General features: G+C 37.6%; 1 protein-coding gene across 1 annotated transcript in view; it reads left to right on the top strand.

The window, feature by feature from the left end:
* LOC150086035 (uncharacterized) overlaps window positions 1-25020 on the top strand; it is a 209270-nt gene that overhangs the window by 93911 nt on the left and 90339 nt on the right. Inside the window, exons 5-6 of the mRNA XM_090374776.1 lie at window positions 1894-2003; window positions 20310-21680. Coding sequence (XP_090230902.1) covers window positions 1894-2003; window positions 20310-21680 — 1481 coding nt within the window. The remainder of the gene's footprint in view (window positions 1-1893; window positions 2004-20309; window positions 21681-25020) is intronic.

Here is a 25020-nt window from a genome sequence, read left to right as displayed (position 1 = left end):
ACAGTTTTGCATTTTTTGTTGAATTTTCGTTACTGTATCACAATAGGTTCTCCAGACACATCCCCATGCATTTTGCTTTGTCCTCCTCTGACAATTGTTGGGGCACACAATGACAGCACAACTTTCGAAAGCCAAGGACATCGTGAACAGTTGACTTACTCACGTTCACTATTTGTGCAATTTCACACAGTTTCACTTGCCTGTTTTCAAGAATGATGCCCTTAATGCGTGAAATGTTGTCTCCTGTCTTGCTCGATGTTGATCTTCAATGTCAACACAGCCCACTTTAAATTCATTGCACCAAAAACATACCTGCTTCTTTGTCATTACCTTTTCCCCATATACAGCAACCAATTCATGGTGAATGTCACTTGGTGAAGAACCTTTTGCTTGCAAAATGCAAATAACTTCACGAACACCTGTTTTGGACCACTCACACAGTAGCTGCCATTTTGCAACTGGAATCTGCTGTGAGGTGACAATACCGCAACACTGCACTGCCGATCTTTTTGAATGTTATTAATGAGTCTATTTGTCCATTGCGTTTAATCTCATTCCCTTTCATCATTATTAAGGGAAAAAAATGTGTTATGTTACGTTTCAGAGGTTAATACAAGTACTTCAGTACTTGTATTAACGTCCATTTGATTTTGGTAACAGAGGAAGACATTCTACTCTCACTAAAGACTGAGGGCTTGGACTCATCAACTACTGTTCACAGTTCAATTTAGGTTTGCCAGATCTGTTGGCAAACCTATGTTGAACTGTGAATAATGTAGTTGTATTTTGTCTAGGTAAACAAGCCAAGTTATGTATGGAAGTAACATTTCCATTTATAAACTTAACATTAGTTATGTGTATCCTAGAATTGGGCTGTGTTTACTCTAAACAGTATATTGCTATAAGATTTCAGGAATATTTTAGTGTAGTAGTTGAAACCAGATCAGATTTATATGCATTGCCTGTGTTTGATTTTAAAAGATATTAGGTAATGTATGAATTTTGATTCGTTATTCTGTCAGCATCTTAAGTAATTGGATCTTATTTTTCTAAAGGCAAACAATCGGACCATCACAATCAATTACATTTGATATATAAATTATAAAATTTGTTTAGGTGAGGAAGAACCACATCTGCTGGATGACACTGACCTTTGTTAAACCAAATTGACTTAATACAAGAATATACTAAGGAATTTGTTTTTCAAACTGCCGGATTTCTAGTTATGGTTACATCACATGGCCTGCAAGATAGTCTGATTCAGTATACCTGATTTTTTTCCCTGTGTGCTCTACTTAAAATCCATTGTTATAAAAAAAGTTTTAACATTCTGGAAAATATCAAAAACAGCATTTTAAAGATATTGGTAAGACTGATGCAGATTTACTGTAAAAAATAATGCAGAATTTTAAACAAAGACTGCAAGAATGTTTAATTGTAATAGAGGTCACTTAGAAAATGTTTATGAAGTGAAGTGTGTAAATTAAACAGTATTGATAAATTTAATAATTTTTGTTTTATTTATTCCACCCTAGTATCCAGTCCTCTGTTGCCACGTGCCAAAACTGTCAGTTCAAAATGTGAAATTGTCAGGTATGCTGATTTCACAATATCTGAAAATTTCATTAGATTTGAAATCTTAGGCAATGGGCATTTGCAGTCTGTCACATGCTATCATCAATAATTTAAAAAAATAAAAGTGACAAAATCATATAGATATCAAATTTTTCATCAAACCTTTGCAGAACCTAGGTTAAAAACCAGTTGTGGTTAATATTTTTATAGGATCATTCACTCTTGAACATTACTTTCTTTGTTTTGTATAGCATTATTTTTTCATTTTATAATTTATTCAAAAAACTTGTAACAAGTTTTTTTTTTTTTTTTTCACAGTATCACTTCTCATCAAGATGCAATACAATGCTATATAACCATTGCATCAACACCACCATTGCAGCCTTGTGTTGACTGTACTAATATGGAAGAAAAACACAATAATGAAGGTAACATTCAGTTCTAGTATTATTTAGTAATTTATTCTTGTATTGATTGCATTAACATGTTCGCTTCCATCTATATTTGAGAGAGAACATCTAGTGTGCTGTACTTTTTTGGAATGTTGAGAAACAACAACATTCTGAAAATTCATAAATAGTGGTATAAAAGTTTGGAATTCATAGCTCAAAGCGAACTTACTTTTGGGCTGAGCTGAAAATCAGAATAGTCTGATTTTATGAAATTTTATGAAAATTTATTCCATATGCATAAACTAACTTCAACAAGCAAAGAACGAATAAAACTGTGTGCCAAATCTATAAACAAAAACCAAGTGTTGCTGCAGATAGACCAATTCAGTAAGTGTACCAATATCAAGCAGTTGTTAATTTCATTTGCTTTTGCTTTTCAAGTACTTGTTTATTGATCTCTTCAGAACGGCTGCTTATATGTGTTATGGCACACCACTTTTTTCAGTGTCTTTGTGAATGCTTATATGCTTATATACATCACTTATAGTGCCTTTTGATGCTTATATTTATCAGGAGTGGTAGACCTGTTAATATATGCCATTAAGAAAATGGCATATATTAACAGGCATATATTAATGGCATATATAAATATGCCATTAAGAAAATTTACTGTAAACATTTGAATTTACATGAAATATGTGTATGCAAAATTAATTTGTCATTTTAACAATGATTTGAAAAATGGAAATCTGTATATATGATGTCCCATAATTTTACAACACAAAAGAGGTGTAGCTGCTTAAGTTTTGTGTGTGGCTTTTAGGCCAAAGCAATTGCAGTTGTGCAAGGAGTGTTTTGAGTTTTGTCTGTTTTGATTATCTTAATCTAAAATTATCCCAAATTCAAAATTGAGTTTTTAAAATGCGATGAAGTGTCTCTTTCTAATTTAGATTCAAACTTGAATAAAACCATTATGCTCTTGACAATCCAATTAGAAACATATTCACTAAGCATTTCTTTTAGTAGTGAAGTTGCTAAAATGTTCAGGTTGAAGATTTTGGTTTTCCAACTTGAAGCAAATAATAGAAGATACAAAATACTGTTTAAAAAATTGAAAAAACTGAAAAAGTAACGTTACGATACAGAATGAGTTCCACAGTATTAGGAACTAAATACTTATTACAATGATTTTAAAAATAAATTAGTGGGCTTCTCAATTCTTATGGAGTATTAAAAATAGGCCAAAAAAACCCACCAGGATTTTAATTTATATAAACTGATTTATTGCCATCTAAAAAAAGAAAGAAAGAAATACAGATGCATTCCTTGGCATGAAAACTGAGTGGGATTTAAAAAAGTTTGAATACAATAAACATATTTATGTAATAAATAAAGAATAAAAAAATAAAAGTAAGAGAACATTTACAAATAATTCCATTTCGTGGGGTGAACTGTAAAAGGATTACGTCGTTTACAGTTAGCATCATTACCCTCCAAAAAGTAGATTATTTATATGAAAACAGGCTGTCCTTGTTTTTCATTGTTGACTGAACTTTTGTGGATAAGCATGTGACTCAAACTGGTAAGTAAGGAAGGTGTATGTGCTACATAAGTTAATTGTTCCCATCATGGTATAGAGCTGATCTGACCGATTTTGAGAGGGTGTGATGTTATTGTCAAATGTCACATTGCTGGTGTGTCAGTTTGTGCAGTTGCTGACATTCTTTAAGTTTTAAAATATTTCTTTGAATTTCTTATTTTAATTAGCAAATACTCCATGAACACCTGAGAATATATATATATATATATATTTTTATGAAACCCCCAAACACGAAAGTTACCAAAACGGATAGTACTTATACGGTGCATGGGTTGAAAGAGATTGGGAGGAAGGGATTGCCGGAAACTTTGCTCTGGTGACTAAACATGGGTTTCGCCACTTCAAGTGTCCAGTTGCACCGGTTGATGGGAGTCATCTACCATCTAGGATTTTTGCTGTAATTAGCCATTAAAAAAAAAAAGCATATGTTATTCTGCAGATTTCTCATTTCTAGTGCAGTATATTCATGATAGTACAGTGATGATATCCCCACAGTTTAGAAAGCAATAATGATTAATAAAAGAACTTAACTAATATCATTAGAGATTTATTTCAAAGAAAATAAATTATGGGTTTTCAATTCCTAACTCACTTGCTGATAGTCTAGAAATACGAACCAAAATACCACCCTCTCATCAATAAAGTAGTAGATGCTTCTCTCCTTGTCAATCACAGTTTAAAAAGATTGGAGATAATTACAGGGACAATACATAATGAATGTCAAAATGATATATAAAATCATGTATTGCTTTATATAACTCACTTGCTGATAGTCTAGAAATACGAACCAAAATACCACCCTCTCATCAATAAAGTAGTAGATGCTTCTCTCCTTGTTAATCACAGTTTAAAAAGATTGGAGATAATTACATGGACAATACATAATGAATGTCAAAATGATATATAAAACTGTGTATTGCTTTATATATATATGATTTAAAAAAAAGAAAGACATCAGTGCAAGTTTACACATTTTACTGTCAAGGTGAGTGAGGCGATTTTAATGCTTCTATGATCAAAGAAGTTTGTTGTTTTTTTGTTATTTGGTTTTTAGGAGCATTAGCAACTAAGGCCATATTGCTCCGGGGATATGCAGTGGTCATTCCTTGACCTTTCTGCATCCTCCGTATTTGGTGGTCACAGGCTCAAACCTCGGTCTAATCAAGAAGTGTGTGCTACACACTGCTGCTCCTGCCCACCTGTCCAAAGAAGTGTTACAATTTTAAATATTTAATACACTCGTAGCAGAAGCTGTATTACTATGAATAAGTTTGGTAAATTGTGAGTGTAGTTTGGCAGCCAGCTGACTTTGTATTGTAAGAGTAAAGTGTATTTCCTTATAGCAGTTGAAAGTCTGCTAGCCCCAAACAGAATTCATGCATAAGCAAGTTGCCCAACTGGGTTTTCAAAAGTATTAAGTTAAATATTATTTGATTTAGCTTAAATATAATCATATTTGGAGAACTAATTTGTTATCCAAAATTTTATTTAGAGAACAAATTTTTTGAATCAAATTTAAACAAATCAATTTTGCAAAAAATAAAATAATAATAAATAAATAAAAGTTTCCAGAGAGAGAGAGAGAGAAAGAGAAAATCTTAATTGCAGCAATACACAAGATGATTATAATAGGTCCAGCATGGCCAGAGAGTAGGGTTCACAAGATAAATGGTAAGATAACAAACATGCATTAAGTTTAGTATTAGTAAGAACAGATGATGAAAGGAAGGGAATTTTTTCTGCATCAGCCAAATATAAATAAAATAATAATAATTAAAATAAAACAGAATCTTCATACCATTCCCATTTCCACAAGGTAATTATCTAATTCTGCTTTAAACGTAGCTGCTCACAGCCTCTGCCTGTAGGTGGACTTCATGAGATCCAATCTTCTGTTATTCTCCAAGATTTTATATCTGTATCCCCTGGTTTGTGTCTCAGCCATGAGGGAGAACAGACCTTCCTCATTCATTTTACTCAATCCTTTCATTTTACTAATTCCTTATACACCTCAAATAGACCTCCCCTTAGATGTCTAGTTGTCAAACTTTGCAGTCCACACCTAAGCCATTCTTCTTGTGCTCACTCTTTACAGTTGTCACCAGTCTGGTTGCCCTTTTCTCAACCTCTCCAGAAGTTCTGTCATTTTTAGGCGCAGTTTCCAACTCTGAATACAGTATTCCAAATATGGTCTAACGATCACTTGTAAAAAGAGATGACATTCTTTTACCTACTAGCAAAGGCCCTCTAAATCGTGGACAGGATGCTGTTTGCCTTCCTAGCTGTTTGTTTACACTGCATGGAAAATTTCATGTCACATTGAATCATAACACCTAAGTCTTCTTTTTTAACCACTTTTAGCTCCTCTTCTCCCTACCTTATATGTGACTCCAAGATTTCTGTTTCTCAAATGCATAACCTCATTTAGAAACATTAAACTTTAGTTGCCATTTTTCAGATCATATATGCAACCACTTCAGTTCTTTTTGAAGTAACATGGCCTGGCTCAGATCGTTATTTATCCTACCCACCTTCAGGTCATCAGCAAACACTGACAGCTTATCTTGAGTACCCTCTTCAATATCATTTATGAAAATTAGAAATAGGAGGGGACCCAGCACCAGTCCCTGAGGGATCCCACTTGTTACACCAATCCCACCCTGAAGACTGACCATTTACGACAACACTCCATTTCTTGTCTTTTAGCCAGCCTACAGTCCAGCATTGGATCTTACCAGTAAATCCAACTTCTCCCAGTTTATTTAGCAGCCTTCCATGCATAAGCTCATTATATCTAGATAGATATATAATGTCAAAATTAATACCTACATTTATCTGCTTAATGACTACATCATACTAATTTACCAAATTGATCACCATGACATTCCCTTACTGTACGCAGTTGGGTTCTATTCAAGATGGTTCTGAATCTCATCATCGAGAAGTATCTGTTCAGCTCATCTGCCATTTCTGCTGAGCTTCAGGGTAACAAATTAAGGGGCCTATTGGATTTACTTTCTTCTTTCTCATATTCACATTCAATACCTCCTCCTTATCTTCATTCTTACCCCATCAGCAGCTTCATTACATATTCAATTATAATGTCCATATAAACTTGAATCGTACAATTGGTCTTTGCTTTTCTTTTGCTCAATCAAACTTTTAACCTTGCCTGTCATCCATTTTGGCATTTTATGTTTATGGAATTGACCATTGGGGTATAAATATGTTTGTAGCTTTGAGGATAAATTTCTTGAACATTTCCCATAGCATACTTGTATCTAGCACCATACTGTAGTTGCTACAGTTAATCGAGCCCAAGAAATGTCTCATTCCATTATAGTCCCTTCTCTTGAAATTGAGATCTCTTGAAATCTCTTGGCTTTATCTTTAACTACGTAGGTTTCTTTAGATACAATCCATTTTATGGTATTGCAGTTGGTTCCTGTTGGTTGCTGTTGCTGGATGCTGTTGGTTCCCCCGCTGTCAAGTTTTTGATAGAGTTAGGCTCCTTAGAGAGAACTACATCTAGAACTATGTTAGAGACCCTCCCCTCCCTCCCCCGGTACTCTCTTGAATATTCTGGGATAAGTAACAATCTTCCAATTTGTTCAAAAACCTGTTACCATATAGTGTATTTCCAGTCCATGTGTTCCAGTCTATAAGATGTAGGTTGAAGTCACCTGTAATGAGATGGTCATACTTGCTACCCCATCCAAATTGCCTAAAGAGATTTTTTTTTTGTCATACTCTTCAGAGTAATTTGGCTATAACATACCCCTGCTGTTATCTACCCTTTACTGCTAGTCATTTCACACCACACTGACTTATCATCTGTGTTATTTTGATCCAACTCAAGGAAGATTCCTTTTCATTATTTTTACTTTCAGTCTGTTTTTGATCAGAAGAATCACTCCTTTACTCCTCTGTCCTTTCCTTTCTCTCCTTAATACAGTATTTGCTGAAATGAAATTCCTCTTGTATCTCTAAGTGTCACCATGTTTCAATAAGGCCAGCCATATCAGCATTAGTTGAACTTATCAAAAACTTAATTTAATTTGTGTACAGTATGCCTGGCATTACTGTATAGGAAAATTAAGTTTTTTACTTTATTTCTTTTGACAATCCTGATGCACCCCCATATAATTACTTAAAATTATTTTTCCTTGTGGTCTTCGATTGCTGATGATTTTGCTTCTGCACTTTCCCTTTCAATATTTAAGGTTATTAATGGTTGCACACGAGTGCTCTCGGAGAGGGCGCAATTTAATTTTCTTCATTTCACTGACCCGAGTCAATCTTTTGATGCCTTACCTAACTCCAAATATAGTAGATTTCCTGAATTTGTAATACCTCCTGAATAGCATTAGCAGAAACTCTTGCACCTCCTCTGTTTAATTGAATACCATCTTTACAAAATAAATAAATGTGTACCATCTAAAGCTGGTCATATGGGAATAAAAAATTTTCCCCCATAAGCCTTTTGGTATCCAGAAAAGTTGCCCCCCGCATTTCGCCCCCAGTAGAAAATGAATAGGCTATAGAAATGTAAATAATACACCTATTTTTTTATTAATTCTAATTTATTTTGTTTTAATAGAATGAATCAATCAAAGGTAAAGGTAATCAATCATAGAATAAATGCACATTATTATTGTTTAAAACTCGAAGTTGTAGGAAGCAATGCCTCTAAGGTAATCAATCACATTACGATTTTGAAAATCTTGGACTATTCTTTTGATTCTAGCAGAAATTGCAGCATACTTCTTGTTCCGCCGACCGGGCTAGCCGGGTGGGTATAGTGCCTGCCTGGCAACCCAAAGGTCACGGGTTTGAATCCCGCTTCGGGCTTGGATCAAAGTACTGCCAAAATCTTGGGAGGTGCATTATGGCCACAGAAGCCGATGCGCCAACAACTACCAAAAAAAAAAAAAAAACTTCTTGTTCCATCAGAAAACCACTCCTGGCTACGCACCAATAACTGAAGATTGTTACTAGTGAAAAAAATAAGCATGCGACCCTGGAGCAGTTCGTCCTGAGAATCATACATTAAAAACTGTTTAATAGATTTGATAATTGAGAGCTATTAAGTGCTCGATAATTCCTATATTCTATTATATTATAAATCAACAGGGATTACCTTTATTTTAGATATAGGAAGCTTCTTTTCCAACTCTCCTAGTCCAACTCGCTAATAATTCTTGAGGATGGTGATATCAATTTTGCAAAACAGGTGGGACATCTTCCCCAGTGTCAGAACCGTAGTATTCAGATTGTGCGGTCTCGACAATGAGCGCTCAAGACTTCTGTCTTCAAACACCATACCTCTGGCAGCAAGGAAACCATTACGTGGATTGGCATAAAATTAGATTTTTGAAGGTCTAAACTGTTTAATAAATATGGACCAATTATTTCTTTTGGTCCTGTAGCTGGACTTTAGAGTTAAAATTTAGGGGTCTAATAAAATTGGATATGGGGGTGGGGGATTATTCTCTACATTCCTTAAGTCGGACTAGAACTTTTCGGGCGTCATGTTTACAGGAATAGAGCAACTCACAATTAATCATTGATATCGCCATCCTCAAGAATTATTAGTGAGTTGGACTATGAGAGTTGGAAAAGAAGCTTCCTATATCTAAAATAAAGGTAATCCCTGTTGATTTATAATATAATTAAAAACTGTCGTACATTGCCATCAATAATAATTTCTTGATAATTTTGTGGAATTACTAGGTCCTGGAGATTGCTCGGTAAAGCAGGAGTACCATTGTTGCATCGAACATGATGAATGATTCGTTTAAGTGAATCCTTTTTAGAAAGTAATGCTGTGACATTGGCATGAGCCTCTGCAATAACTGACGCAACAATTTGCTGTGGCCATTCGTTCGTGGTTGTTGCATGTTGCCGTATTTGACCAATCAATTGCAATGCTTCCGACCTTGCAGCTTGAGCTGCATGGTTATGTTTAGTTACGACTTTCACAACTGGGCCTTCCAAACACGCCCTTTGCAGGTGGAACGTTTTTGAATTGAGCAAGAGTCCACTCTGTATCTTACTTCTCTGTGGAAGCAGCGAAAACAGCAGCGCTGTCTACTGCGCCACGAAATGTGAGGAGAGCCAGATGCAGGAACTTTTATTGTTTGAATTTAGACAAATCAGAACAAGATTCACTTGTTACTGAAAAGACTCCTATAAGATTAGTCACTATTCTCTCCCCCATGTCTGTCACTGACCACGTGACTATCGCCCTCGTGGTCGAGTATGTATTCTTTCCATTGTGAAAGGATTAACAGTTCCAGTTAATCCTTTCACAATGGAAAGAGAACCCTGAAGACATACAAAAGGGGAGAAATTAGTTTAAAAGCTACATGACAATTTGTACACGAATGTAATGTTGAAAATTTGTTCGGAAGTTATCGGAAGTTATTTAGTTCGAGTAATCGAGAGAGTTTAACATGGAATCTCCACTAAAGGGGCTGGGACTTCAATAAAAATTAGAGTTATCAAGAGTTGACTGTACGGTATTTACATTTCTGTAGTCTACTCGTTATCTACTGGGGGCAAAATGTGCGAGGCGAAATGCGGGGGGGCCACTTTTCCATAAACCAAGCCTTTTAGACTCCCTCATGACTAGAGGGCCTAATCCCTTTCATTGTAAAATCACTCCTGTCAGATCTGGGTAGAATTGTAGACACAAGAATATTTTGTCCTATCTCATAACACTTTTTCAACATGACCTTATATTTCACAAAGCATTACTCCTAACTCCTAAACTGTCTCGAAACCTTGATCGTTGATCATCTGAACGCCAATATAGTTTTATATATTGGTGATCAGATCAGCTGGTGATATATTGGCTATTGTTTTCCATCTATGGATAAATTTGATGGAGAAGTTAGGTGAAATTCAAGCAGTTGCTCTTGACATTTCTAAACCTTTTGATTGTGTTTGGCATAAAGGTCTTAACAAGCTCCCATCTTATGGATTTCTGACTATTTTTGAAATTGGGTATCCAGACCTTTTCTGACTGTTGGCTGTGGATAATGGTAGATGGCTCTCTGTCTTCTAACTTCTCCACTAATGCTGGTGATCCCCAAGGTTCAGTTCTTTCTCCCACTGTTTTCCTCTTGTATATTAATGACCTTCCACTACCTGGAAATCCCATCCATAGTTTTGGATGGTGATAGCACATGCACTCCAATTTGAAATTTGAGAAACCTTTCCCTGCACAAACAGCTTAAACTTTCTGAATATCTGCCAGCAATTCCTTAAATGCTAATCTCCAGGTAATTTTCCAATGGGGAAAAGATAACTTAATTGATTGATTTCAGTCCTAAAACTCAGTTCTGTCTTATATCTTGCAAGAAGCCCCTTGACATGGGCACCTGCACGTGGTGAGGGGACCTTCCATTGACGCTGCTGGTCCTCCAGATTAGCATCACCGAAATCCAATGCCCACAGCCTAGGTTCCAGGCTAACATCAATGGAATCCGGTGTGTTTTCTGTGCTCAGTGACCTGTGGAAATTCAGAAGGGGGGGATCCTGGTAGGTGAGGACCCAGTGTTTGCTACACCACTTTGGCCCCTGCTTTGACAAGACGGGTGATCCATGAAGCCCAGCTAGGATCAATCGGCTAGTAGGTTCACCTGCGGGGATCAACTGTGCTAATGCCCCTACCCTCACGGTCCGAGGGACAAGATTCGGGCTGGCAGTGATGCAGGTATGGTGTCTGGGTAGCCTTGGCGTCCCACTCCCGAGTGTATTTATTGCTTGCCAGGTAGTGGGTGTCCCTTTGGGCTCCATGGTGGGTGGGGGAGGGCCCGGGCACAGAACAAATTAAAAAACTCCATAAATCTTGACAAACTAATTTCTTCTGGTGCCCCAACCCAGTGCTTAACTAAAAATTTGACCATAGACCAAGAGAATGTCACTTCTGCAAAAAGACAGAAAAAGGAGGTTATATCATACCCAACACCTCAATTCCTAATAATTCACTCAACTGAGCCGACCGGGCTAGCCGGGTGGGTAAAGTGCCTGCCTGGCAACCCAAAGGTCGCGGGTTCGATTCCCGCCTCGGGTTTGGATCAAAGTACTGCAAAAACCTTGGGAGGCGCATTATGGCCACAGAAGCCTATGCGCCAACAACTACCAAAAAAAAAAAAAAAATTCACTCAACTAGTGAGAAGCCTGTAGGAAAAATGCCCCCCTTCTTTCCAGAAGGATTTGGAGGGGTTGGCAAGCTCTCCTAATTCTGTCAGATGGCTTCATTCAGGTGACATACTTGTAGAAACCAGAAGTGACATACACTCCGAACAGTTCCTCTGTGCTACATCTCTTGGGGGAATGCCCATCACTGTTACCCTCCACAAGACACTTAACTCATCCTGTGGTGTTGTTGCAGAATGGGATCTGATGGATGTGACAAGAGGAAATCTGTTCTGAGTTAAAACCCTAAGGAGTGACAGCTGTTAAATGTATATTCATGAGTAGGGATGGGAAACTTGTTCCCACCAGAAATATCATCTTGACATTTAATTCACCAATGTTTCCTCATGAGATCAAAGCTGGCTATATTAACTGTCCAGTGCATCCATATGTCCCAAATTCTTTATGGTGCTTCAAGTGCCAGAAATATGGACACTCAGAGATGCCTTGTCATGGAGCCCTTTCATGCGCTCGGTGTGGTGCAAAAGACCACAAAACAACATCATGTTAAGCTGCAAAACCTACCTGCATTAACTGCCAAGGAGAACACTCCGCCTGCTCAAGAGCATGCCAGAGGTGGAAACAAGAAAAAGAAATTCAACGACTTAAGGCAGAGCTGAACATAACTTATCAGGAGGCAAGAAAAACGGTGAAACCTATAAATACAAATAAACCAACCTACTCTCAGAAGGCAGAGACATTCCATCGGAACTCAGACCAAAATGACCATACCACCAAAGTAGTCATTCACTCCCATTGCACGCTACCTGCTAAGTTCAATGAAACCTGCACAAAAGGACCAATCAGCCACTCCTAATGCTCCACCAGTTAGAAAACAAGTTGCTGGAGAAAAGAATATGAAACCTGATGTACATCTTAGTTCTCAAGAAAAAATGGATGTCGAGCAGAAGGAGGTACATGATGAAACGTCTTGGAACTCTTTGCTGAGGAAGAAATGGACACGGGGCAGCGTCCATACTTCCCCAAAAAAGATAAATCCAAGACTGATAAAAGTAAGCCCTCAGCACCTCGGAAGCTGTCTGATGGACCCACCAAGCCAAAATAATGGCTAAATTCCTACAATGGAATTGTCTTGGATGCTGGCAAAATACTGATGACATCAAGGCTCTTCTGCAAAAACATGAGCCAGTCTGCTTTTGCTTGTAGGAGACTTACCTAAAGGCAAATGATGACTCCACCATGCGTAACATCACAATTTTTCATAAGGACAGAATTGCAGATGGTCCTGCTCATGGAGGAGTAGCTATCTTTGTGGGCCACCAGACCCCAGTTCAACCTTTGCTACTTACAACCAGCATAGAGGCTGTTGCAATTTGCTTTACAGTGGGTTTTTTGTTAACCATTTGTTCTATTTATTTTCCGCCCTGACATCTCCCAGAAAGACCCTGATGATCTTGTAATGTAGTTGCCTCCCCCTTTTCTTACTTCTTGGGGATTTTAATGGGCATAACACCCTGCAGGGTAGTGCTAATATTAATGGAATGGGGTGAGTCATAGAGCATATGCTCAATGACCTTTCCCTTCTAAATGTGGGAACTAACATCTGCTTCCCTTCTATATTCCCTTTGCTCACTTGGGAAGTGGAGGAGAACCCATACGGAAGATCATTTTCCTGTGATAACCTTACATAGTGGGATACCATGTCTTCCTTATAGGTTACCGTGGTGGAAGATTGATCAAGCAAATTGGAATGCCAACCAACATCTGGCAACATTTGACATCACTACAGTCAGTCAGGAGCCTATCAGTGATGCAGTCACATACATCACAGAAAATATCATCCAGGATAGATGTTTGTGGAATGCCATTCCACAAACATCTATCCGGTTTCCACCTTTTTCCAAACCATGATGGAATTCACAATGCGCAGCAGCAAAAAAGGCCCAAAACAAAGCCTTGGGGACATTCCGATATCCTACCACAGCCAACCTTATACTATTTAAATGCGCACAAGCCAAAGCATGCTACATCTGCCATCAGGCAAAAAGAATCATGGATCTGTTTTACGTCATCAATTACACAGTCCACTAGTACTAAGTTGGTCTGGGATAAAATCCGGAAAATGAAGGGAAAATATACATCTCACGCTTCGTCGATCCTATATTATAATGGATTGACTTGTAGACCCAACTGCAATAGTCAGTTCTCTTGGGGAAACATTCTCTAATATCTCTGCGACATCATCGTATTTCTCAGAGTTCCTGGTCCAGAAACATAAAATTGATAAATAGTCACTTGATTTCATATCAAGAGGCGTTTATCCTTACAACGGGCCACTCACTATACACGAATTGAAAAGAGTTCTTATCCTTTCTAAGGCAAGTGCTGTTGGACCAGATAGTATCCATTATGAAATGATTAAGCATCTTTCACCAAAATCTATGGATCATCTGCTCCTTCTGTATAACAGAACCTATATTGAAGAGCAGTTTCCGGATGCATGGTGCAAGGCAATTGTTCTTGCCTTTGCCAAGCCAGGAAAGGATCCTAAAATCCCTACTAATTATTGTCCTATTGCTCTGACAAGCTGTTTGTGCAAAATCGTGGAGAGAATGGTTAATTTTCATTTAATATGGTATTTAGAATCAAATGACCTTCTCTCTAGCATCCAGTGCAGTTTCCGAAGGAACCGGTCCACTCTGGACCATCTTATTAGACTGGAAACTTCCTCTGGGATGCTTTCCTGAAATGTGAACATCTTGTATCTGTATTCTTTGATATGGAGAAAGCATATGATACAACTTGGAGATTTGGCATCTTAAAAGATTTATAGAATGTTGGTCTCAGAGGGCATCTTCCCATGTTTATTAAAAACTTTTTAGCCAATCAGTCTTTCCAAGTTCGCATGGGATCCTCACTCTCTTGCATTTTTTGCCAAGAGGAGGGAGCACCGCAAGGATCAGTATTATGTGTCACGCTTTTTGCACAACTGAGAGAATATGCCATAAAAGTAAATGCTATCACAGAATAACTTTCTCCAGCTGTAAACAGTGCCCTCTATGTTGATGGCTTTAGCATATTCTCTCAGTCATGCAACATGAGAGTTATTGAAAGACAACTGCAAAAAACCATCGATCGCCTTAACTCCTGGACACTTGCTAATGGATTCAAATTTTCGCCGCAGAAGACCGTTTACGTACATTTTTGTTGTAAGCGGAATCTTCATTCTGAACCTGAATTGAAGCTCAGACAAAATGCTGTTCCAGTAGTGCAAGACAAAATTCTTGGGGGCTTGTATTTGATAAAAAGTTGACCTTCTTGAAACACATCCTTGAACTCCGCACAAAGTGCACGTGAGGCCTGAATATTCTCCATTCTCTGTCCTACATCTTGGGTGCAGACCGATGCACCCAATTACGTATATACCGTGCACTCGTGCAAGCCAAACTAGACTACGTCTCTCGAGTATATGCGTCAGCCAGAAGCAGTGTACTTCGATGGCTGGACTCTTATTCATCATCAGGCTATCCATCTCGCTACTGGAGCATATTGAACGTCTCCTGTCCAGAGCTTATACATTGAAGCACATGAACCACTGTTATCGCTTCAACAGAAGCAGTTGTCTCTAATGTATTCTTTAAAACTGAATTCCCTCCAGACCATCCTGCATCATTTATTTGTTTTTGAACCATGATGGGAAAGTTAGTAGAATGCCTGTAAGACTGCCAACCATCCTTTTGGTATTAGTCTCCAAGAGCTACTCAGAGAACTTAAAATCAAGGGACAAGGTTGCCTAAACACCAAAGCAGCCCACTCTACCATGCTCATGCTTTGGCATGCGACTTTTCCCTTAAAAACAGGGGAAAGCCAGATACTCCATCTGTCTACCTGCAGCTCTATTCAGCACACCGAGCTGAACATACTGATTTCTTGCCAGTCTACACAGATGACTTGAAGTCAGAGTCATATGTGGGATCTGCTTCTATCTTTCCGGACACCACTATATCAGAGCATATTCTCTCTGAATGCAGCATATTTAATGCAGAGCTGCACTCTCTAGAGTTAGCCTTGGATCACATTAGTAAATGCCAAAACCAATGGTTCATTTTATATTCTGATTCTGAGCACCTTACAGACTTTACTGTCAGTGAGATATAATCCCTACCCAGTTCTGTCTCAAGTCCAGCAGAAGATCCACTCTCTCTCTGTGAACATGAATACAGTATCTGCTTCTGTTGGATTCCCAGCCACATTGGGATTAAGGGAAATGATTTGGCTGCAGTGTCAGCCAAATCAACATTCCCGATAATAATTGCTGCCTGTCAGTCCCCTATACAGAATACAAGCAAATAATACACCAAAAGATTCACTCTCAGTGGCAGGATTCATGGAATAGAGAGACTACAAATAAATTACATCAGATAAAGCCTGTAATTCAACTGTGGCAGTCTAGTCTGCACAGGAATCGCAAAGAGGAAGTTATTCTTGCTCAGATCCGCACAGGACACAGTCATCTGACACATTCCTATTTGCTAAGGGCTGATGATCATCCTATGTGCAAGTCCTGTGACACAGTTTTATGACTGAGACATATTTTAATTGAGTGCCCAGATTTTATTGATACACATTTTACGGCTTTTATACATCTGACTGAACTGTATACACTGAGTTAGATTTTAACAGACAATGACAAAGTGTCAGCTGTTTTTAAATTTTTACAAACTATTAATATTTACCAATATATGTAGTGTTGAGCATTTATATGTAGTCGTTAAGCTTTATTGCATTTTATGTACAGTAAACCCCCGCTATTCGGGGTTACGTTCCTGAGAAATGTCGCGAATACCAAAAACACGAATACTGAGTTATGGCTCCCATAGTAATGAAGGGGTTCTGTTCCAAAGTATGAAATATATAAGAAAAACTAGTCTAAAATTTTGTCTATGTATGTATTATATGCACCTTCATAATATGACTATGTACATAGACAGTACATTGTGAAATGCAAGCATATGGCATTGAAATGAAAATAAGAAACAATTTAATATTAAATGTAATATTTATAAGAAATTTCAAACAAATCTTTCAAACCAGCGCCTTTGCTAGCAAAGAAACTTATCCCGCCAGTGCTATCCCCAGTTTCGCTAAAGTGTTGATAAAGGAGTTTTGCCTTTTCACGAATGATGAGTGAACTTAACGGAATTTTATTTTGAGTTCGGTCTTCTATCCACAGATTTAAAGCCTTTTCCATTTTTTCTAATTTAACATCACGAGTTACAGAGCAAATTTTTGAAGCAATTAGCGCGTTTTCGTGGACCATACGGCGGATTTTTTCTTCCGATTTCTTGATTGATCGTACCGTTGACTCATTGATTTTATAATATTTTGCCACTGAGGAGACACTTTCACCGTTAGAAATTTTATCTAATAACTCAATTTTATTCGCTAATGTCATCACCTTGTTATTCGTAGCCATATGTTTGTAGGGATTAGAAAGAACTTGTCCACAATAAAGTCACTTTCTTCCGTTAACACACTCGAAAAAGTCTGTTTTACACTGCAAAACGGTAGATTTCTCATTTTTGTAAGCATATCAATTTATAAATTGATAAATTTATTCAATTTATAAACATATAAATTAAAAGCAAACGACGAAACCTTCCATGACAAGCGCATAACACATACTGAACAAGGATTAGCGAGAAACATCCACGCTCGCGATTTTGTCACACCTCTCCCCCCACCCACTGAGCGCTGTTTTGACCGGGAAAGATAATTTTAGCCACGCTCATGTTTTTTTATGGCGGAAAAAATTCATGGCGCTTTAAAATTCTCATTTTTTTAGTTTAATTTTATGTTAAATCAGCGATTGCGAATACAGATACCGCGAATAGCGGGGGTTTACTGTATTTACCTTTCTTGACGTTGCAATCTTTCTGGAAGGTTACAGTATCCTTTATTCATTTGTATATGTTATGGCATGGTTGTGGTGCACACCATAGTCTTAGTTGCTTTTGCACCAATAAAATCCAAATCCAATCCAACCGTGCAAAAAAGAGTATATTTCTCCTATGCTTATCTTCAGTGACACTCAGATTTCTGAACAAGATCACATATCTCTATTAAGGATTACTCTTACTTCCAGGCTTTCTTGGCTAGTACACATCAAAAATGTTGATTCCTCTGCAAATAAAAAACTGAGTTTTCTTTTTCACTCACAGCATTACTTTTCTTGGCGCTTCCATAGCCAGGTGGGCAGGAGCAGCACTGCGTAGCACATGCTTCTTGATTAGACCGGGGTTCGACCCCGTGACCACCAAATATGGAGGATGCGGAAAGGTCAGGGAATGACCACCGATATCCCCAGAGCAATATAGCCTTAGTTGCTAATGCTCCTAAAAACCAAATAACAAACAAACAATTACTTTTCTTCTAAACACCTGTTCATTCTGTACAATTCAATTCTTCTCTACCATGGAATACTCTTCCATGTCTCGGGGTGGCACCCCCAAAACCTCTCTCAGGCTTCTGGATTCCATTCAAAAGAAGGCAGGTCAAAGACTCTCTACTTTCTGTCTCATAGACATTCTGTTTCTGCTGCATGCCTCTTCTGTAGACACATCTATGGGCACTGTTCTTCCGAACTGGCTTTTATAATTCTCTCTCTCTCTCTCTCTCTCTCTCTCTCTCTCTCTCTCTCTCTTCCAGACCAGTCTGAACACATGTTTCAACCAATCAACATTCTTTTACTGTCCAACTTCAAAGTCGCAGAACCAACTTTTCTTCTTCCTCATGTATTCCTTTAACTTCTGTTTTCTGGAATGCTTCCCTTATGCATTTTCTGAAAATTACAATCTACAGAAATTCAAGTCTAATATCAACAAGTATCTGCTTTCATATTCTCAATCTTCAGTTATCCACAATAGGTATTAGAACCTTGAGAAGAAAGGTATTAGAACCTACAGTTCTACTTACTGTAGATTCTAATACCTTTTGTGTTTGGGGGTTATATTAAAAAAAAAAAGTTTTTTTTTGTGTGTATATATATACACACACACACACACACTGAGTGATCACTGAATTATGACACCTACCTAATACTTCATAGGTCTTCCTTTTTCCCTCGGTACAGCAGCTATCCGACATGGCATTGATTCAACAAGATGTTGGAAATGTTCGGGAGGCATGGCTAACCAAGCTGTGTGTAATGGCGGTCAGCAATGCAGGTGATTGGTGTATCCAGACACCTGATATGCCTTTCCATTGTGTCTCACAAGTGCTCTATGGGATTGATATCGAGGGAGTTCGGAGGCAAATCGATATGCTGGAAGTCAGAACTGTGTTCCTCAAACCATTCCTACAACAAGTGCCCGATGGTTTGGCGCATTGTCATCGTGGAAGACACCATCACCATTCGGGAAAAGGTGTACATTGTGGGGTGTACACAGTCAGCAAGCAGTTGACGATAGCGGAGACCACTGATACGTTGTTCCACATGCACCAGGGGTACAAGTCCCTACCAGTAAAAAACATGCCCAACACCATACAACTGCCTCCACTGCCTGCACTTTTGATACCATGCATGATGGATCAAGAGCCTCATGTCGTTGATGCCAAATCCGTACATGACCATCCACAGTGTGGAGTAAATAACGTGACTCATCCCACCAGCACACCTTCCCGTCTTCAAACTTCCAACTTGCATGCTCTTTGCACCAGACAAGTCTTTTACACCGATGAACCTTGGTTAGAAGAGGATGCCGTAGGGGTTGTCTGCTAGTATAGCTCATACGTGCGAGCATGTGATGCATGGTCATGCCCGATATTGTTATGGGTTGGCACCTGTTGTATTGGGTAGTCAACTCTTCAACAGTGCTGTGCCTGTTCGCCTGTACGAGACATCGGACTCGGCGCTGACCTTTGCATTTGCCGTCGAGTCGTTGTTTGACCATTTTGACGCCAGTCCTGGTACACTTTAACTATGGCGGCTCTCAAATGCCCCACCAGTTTAGCCGTTTGGGAAAGCGAGGCACCATCTCGTCGAGCACCTACAATCTGTCCTTTATCAAAGTCGGATAAATCCTTCCTTTTATCCATCACGCTCGGAATTTGACTACTTACTGAACCACTGACACCTTATCTATGCTACATAGGTCGACTAACTCTGCACTCTCGTACCTCACATGCTCAATGGGTCGCATTCAGTTTTCATAGAAGTGGTCATAATTCAGTGATCACTCAGTGTATATGAAAAAGGGTAGGTTATTTTTAAATATATAAGTTTATAGAAGCTTGATGAACCTGTTAAATAATTTAAAATTATTAATAGTCTACAACTGATAATTGAGATTTTATTTACTTTAGCACACAATGATTGTTACACTTAAATGAAGGGTGTTAACTTTTGTAACCATTACGTGAGGTGTTTTCTGTACATATTAGTATTTATAATTGGTTTGTAACTGCTGTAAATATATCAATTCTAATGCAAAAAGTATAATTTTAATGTTAGCTTAATATCTTATAAATGCTATAAATATAAATTTTCTTACTAATTTTTTTTTTTTTTTTTGCAGATAGTCATCCTTCTTCGGGTGTGTCTGGAAGTCAGTGCCTCGAACACAGTTTTACAATTCACACAAAATATCATCTTGTACCTCCTTATCCAGCCTTCAATCCTTCTGTTTCCATGAAAATGAATAGAATAGTTTTGATTAATACAGGAGACAATGTAATTTTTATTTATGTTGATCAGATACGAAAACCGCGAAGCATGGTGTCTTCTCAACAAGTAGATTTAATTATTAAAAATAGAGAAAGGGAACTTAATCCAACACTTATTCAAAGCTCATCAAATTCACTCTTTAGTAATGGTTCAAATGAACATGGTGATGAATGCAATGTTTCAGGTATTCATTGTTCTAATGAAGAATATCATCTCCATCAGTTAAGTGAAGATTTTTATAAATGTAATTGCTCACATGTGTATAGCCCCTCTCATGATTGTCCTGATATGTTGCATACTAGTGTTTCTAATGGGAATAGTTCAATGACTGTTAAGCGAAAAATTCCAAAGTGTATTGGTGAAGAAAGTGAGGAATCATATTTACAAATTGATAAAACTCTTCCTAAGAGGATAAGGGTATCATCTGAAGAGTACCACTTGTTACTAACTAAAGAACAGTACGAAGTACCTATAAATAGCCCTCATGATACTCACTTACAATGTGATAATCCTTGTATGTATGGATCTCATAGAGAAGTTGCAAAGTCGTGTTTAAAACATCAGAACTCTCCAGATCTGTCAAAGGCCAATTGTTTTAGTCCAAAACAATCTGAATATGATTTAAAATGTCAGTTAACAAAAAGTAGTGTTGCAATACTGGATTGTAATGAACAACTTTCACCTAGTGGGTTTTATACTGCTGCTAATTTATCAAAGCACAAACAAATCTGTGGTGATAAATTTGATGAAATTTCTGATTCACATAATTTTTATGGTGAAAGTGGAAAAAAGAACCGTCATAATCATGCTATAACTAATACGCCCATATCGAAACATGTAACTTTTCAAGATGATGATTCTTCTAGTGAAAGACTTAAAAATGAACTTCATTTACCTCACAGAATAGAAGTTCCAAAATGGTTGAAAGCAAGTGAAGAAGAATCAATTAAAGAAAATATTTCACCACTGATTAGAAATACTTCAAAATTAAGAGATAAAGAACAAAGAGATGAAGGGCATGCAAAAGAAGAAGATAAAATAATAGACTGCTACACAGAAAGATATGTACATACTTCCCATCAAGGCCATAAGTCATGCACTGGAAATGTAACTGACGAAGAACAGCGGGATGCCAGTCTGTGGTGTGTCACACGTTCTGTACACTGCTTTGTTCAAGAAAATGAGTTATCTGAATTATCATACAGTAATGTGGAAGGCATAAGTAAGTGAGTTTTTTTACTTAAAAAAAAGAAAAGAAAAAAAAAAAAATGGTCTAAAAATATAGCTTCTAGTATGATGGAAATGTTATGTACACTGTTACGTGTTCTTAACAGTGCCTCTAGAATACAATGTAAGCAAAGCCAGTTGCATTATTTCATTTTTCTATTTATATTTCTTTAAACAATAAGCTTAAGACAGACTACGTGAAAAATAACAAATATAAAACAGTATGTACACTATATTACTAAAAGTATTAATATCAGTTGTGCAAATGATGTAAGAAAGCAAGCGTAAACAGCATAAACCAAAAAAAAAAAAACAACCCTTTCCATTTTACCTACAGTTTGTCAAGTTTGGAATTTATTCATACTTCCACAACATCAGATGGAAGTTTGTTCCAGAAATCGTCACTGTTGGCTAAAGTGACTTTCGCACATCCATTCTGCAACCATTCTTTCCCAATTTGAATTTATGTCCCCTCACGTGCATAGTCTGATCAAGAGGAAGAATGCCATCAGCATCGACCTTGCTCAATCCATTCAAGGCCATAAACATCACAACCAGATCACCTCGCAGGTGCCTAGTTTCCAGATACCACAATTTGCAGAACTGAATACTTTCTTAGCAATAACATCCCCTTGTTCCTCTCACCAATCTCGTTGCCCTTCTCTCTACCCTCTCCAGCACCTCAACATCCTTCCTAAAATGAGGCCTCCAGACCTGTATGCAGTACTCAAGATGTGGCCTGACCATTGCTTTATACAATGAAATAATCACCTCTTTATCCTTGCTAGCAAAGTTCCTGTTTATCATTGACAAAACTCCATGAGCTGCCCTTGCAGCCTTTTTGCACTGTTCAAAGAACTTCATATCTGACTGCACAATTAATCCAGGTATTTTTCATTTTCCACTACCCTAAGTGTATTGCCACACAGTGGGTATGTTAATTTGGGATTACTGCTGCCTATATGCAGTACTTTGGATTTGATAATTAAATTTCAGTTGCCATTTCTCAGCCCAGCTGCCTAATTTTTCTAGATCATATTTGCAGTAACATACTGTTGTTACTGTCATTAACCACCCTTCCAACCTTTGTATCTTCTGAAAACTTAGACATTAAGCCTGATATACCTTTATCAGTATCATTAATAAATACAGAAAATTAAAATGGGCCCAGCTTTGAATCCTGGGGGACTTCACTGATAACATTATTCTACAGAGTTGTCCACTGATAACAACTCTGTCTTCTCCCATTCAGCTATCCCTTTAGCCCTCATGGGTAGTGCAGGTGGTAGAACTGTCATCCTCCTCACACCAGGTGGAAAAAACCTTAGAGTGTGTCCTGTCGATGATGTCAGGAATTTTTGAGCCTTTTTCACGCCTTGTCTGAGGTAGTCAGTCTCGGGTGAGGTTAGCATGGTTTTTACCTCCTGGTAACTCTAGTTTTTTGTCCAGCAAACCGAAAATCATCCATAGAACATGCAATTTACAGACACTATATACAGAGCAGTATGGCTTTAATCACTGATCCCTTCGTTCACTCCTAAAATCCTGTTATAGCAACACCAACCATCCCTTTATCCATAGCAGTAATTTACCCCTAATGCCATACTGCTCCAATTTATACAGCTATCTATTATGTGCAACAGTATCAAAAGCTTTCCTGAAATCCAAGTATATCAAATAATAATATATGATATATCATATATTATTATTTGATAGATATGATATGATATATCATATATATCATATATTATTAAATAATAATATATGATATATATGATATATCATATATTATTATTTGATAGATATGATATGATATATCATATATATCATATATTATTAAATAATAATATATGATATATATGATATATCATATATTATTATTTTGCATCCATTTCTTTTGTTACTGCATCATAGTATCCAATCAAATAGTGGTCAGACAAGATCATCCCTTGACAAACTCATGCTGTGACTGAAGTATAATTGCACTCCTGTCTATATGGCCCTACATTACCTCTTTAACCAGTGACTCCATTATTTCCCTGTAAATTATTAGTGTCAGTAGCATTAGTGCACTATTCATCATTCATCCAACACTGATACATTGGAAGAATAGTATTATTGAGCACACAATACCTTTGTCTTGTGTCGTTCACATTGTCCAACAGGAAATGTCCTTATCTCAGAAAGTTTAGTATGTGATGATTTTGGTTTGGGGAGAATAATGTGATATACTGATGGTCTGGCCACTCAGAGTCGTGATCTGAGCTAAGATAAACATTACTTGCCCAATTACTGGTGGTAGTGGATCACCTGAAGGTGGCTCTTGGAATTAACAAACCCACATTAACTGTTAATTAGTGATTAAAAATCTGAAATATTTTCTACCTTCCTAAATGTAGACAAACTTTTATTGCAACCATTTCTGACATGATTATTGTTATGGTTTTCACAGAGTAATTGGTGGTTTGTTTTTAGTTTCAAGTTACTTGTACTTTGACATTAGTTCAATTAACATCTGCTGTTTTTCCTTGTTGTTTTTGAAAGATTTATTGTTTTCACATAGTAAAGATGAGAACATGAAACCTTCCCAGATGTTCTCTCAAGATAGATACTACTCTGTGGGAAGTAAACTATATCATTTAAAATTTTGCATACTGTGAAATGTGCCAAATTTGAAATAAATCATTGAAAAAATCTGAAAATAGAAGTGAATAATACTATTTAAAGTATATCTATACTAGTGAGCCAAAACGTTATGACCACCTACCTAATAGTGTGTTTGCTCCTTTTTCTATGATAACTGCTTGCACCTGTTGTGGCATCAACTCCCTGAGATCACAGGTGTTCTCAGGTATCCTGGAGCAACTGGGGAAGGACATCCCCGAGTTGGCAACAGAGCAAGGCACTGACGTTGACTGGTGAATGCTGCCTTCCATTGCATCCCACAAGTGTATGGGATTGATAGCAGGGGAATTTGGTAGCCTGGGGAGTATGCGAAATGTTTGGACATCATCCTTGAGCCATTCCTGCACAGTTTGGACTTAGTGACACGAACATTGTGTCTTGCTGAAGGAGTCTGGATGCACAGTCACCATATGGGGCAGAATGTGGTCTGAAACAATGCCAAGGTAGGATCTGGCGGTAAGGGTGCGTTCAATGGGGATGAGGAAACTCAGTGCAGTGATGTCCATGAAACAACCCCAAACCATGGTACCACTGCCACCAGCCTGTTCTCGTCTAGCTGTGCAATTTGTTTGCAGTTGCAACTATTCATCTACTTGCCATCGAATAATCACCCATTCATTGGTGTAATGGAGCTGGAACCTTGATTCATC

Source organism: Mastigoproctus giganteus, chromosome 5, assembly GCF_048544385.1.
Source record: "Mastigoproctus giganteus isolate SK-2022 chromosome 5, ASM4854438v1, whole genome shotgun sequence".
NCBI lineage: Eukaryota > Metazoa > Arthropoda > Arachnida > Uropygi > Thelyphonidae > Mastigoproctus > Mastigoproctus giganteus.
This window is presented reverse-complemented; position numbering and strand designations above follow the sequence as displayed.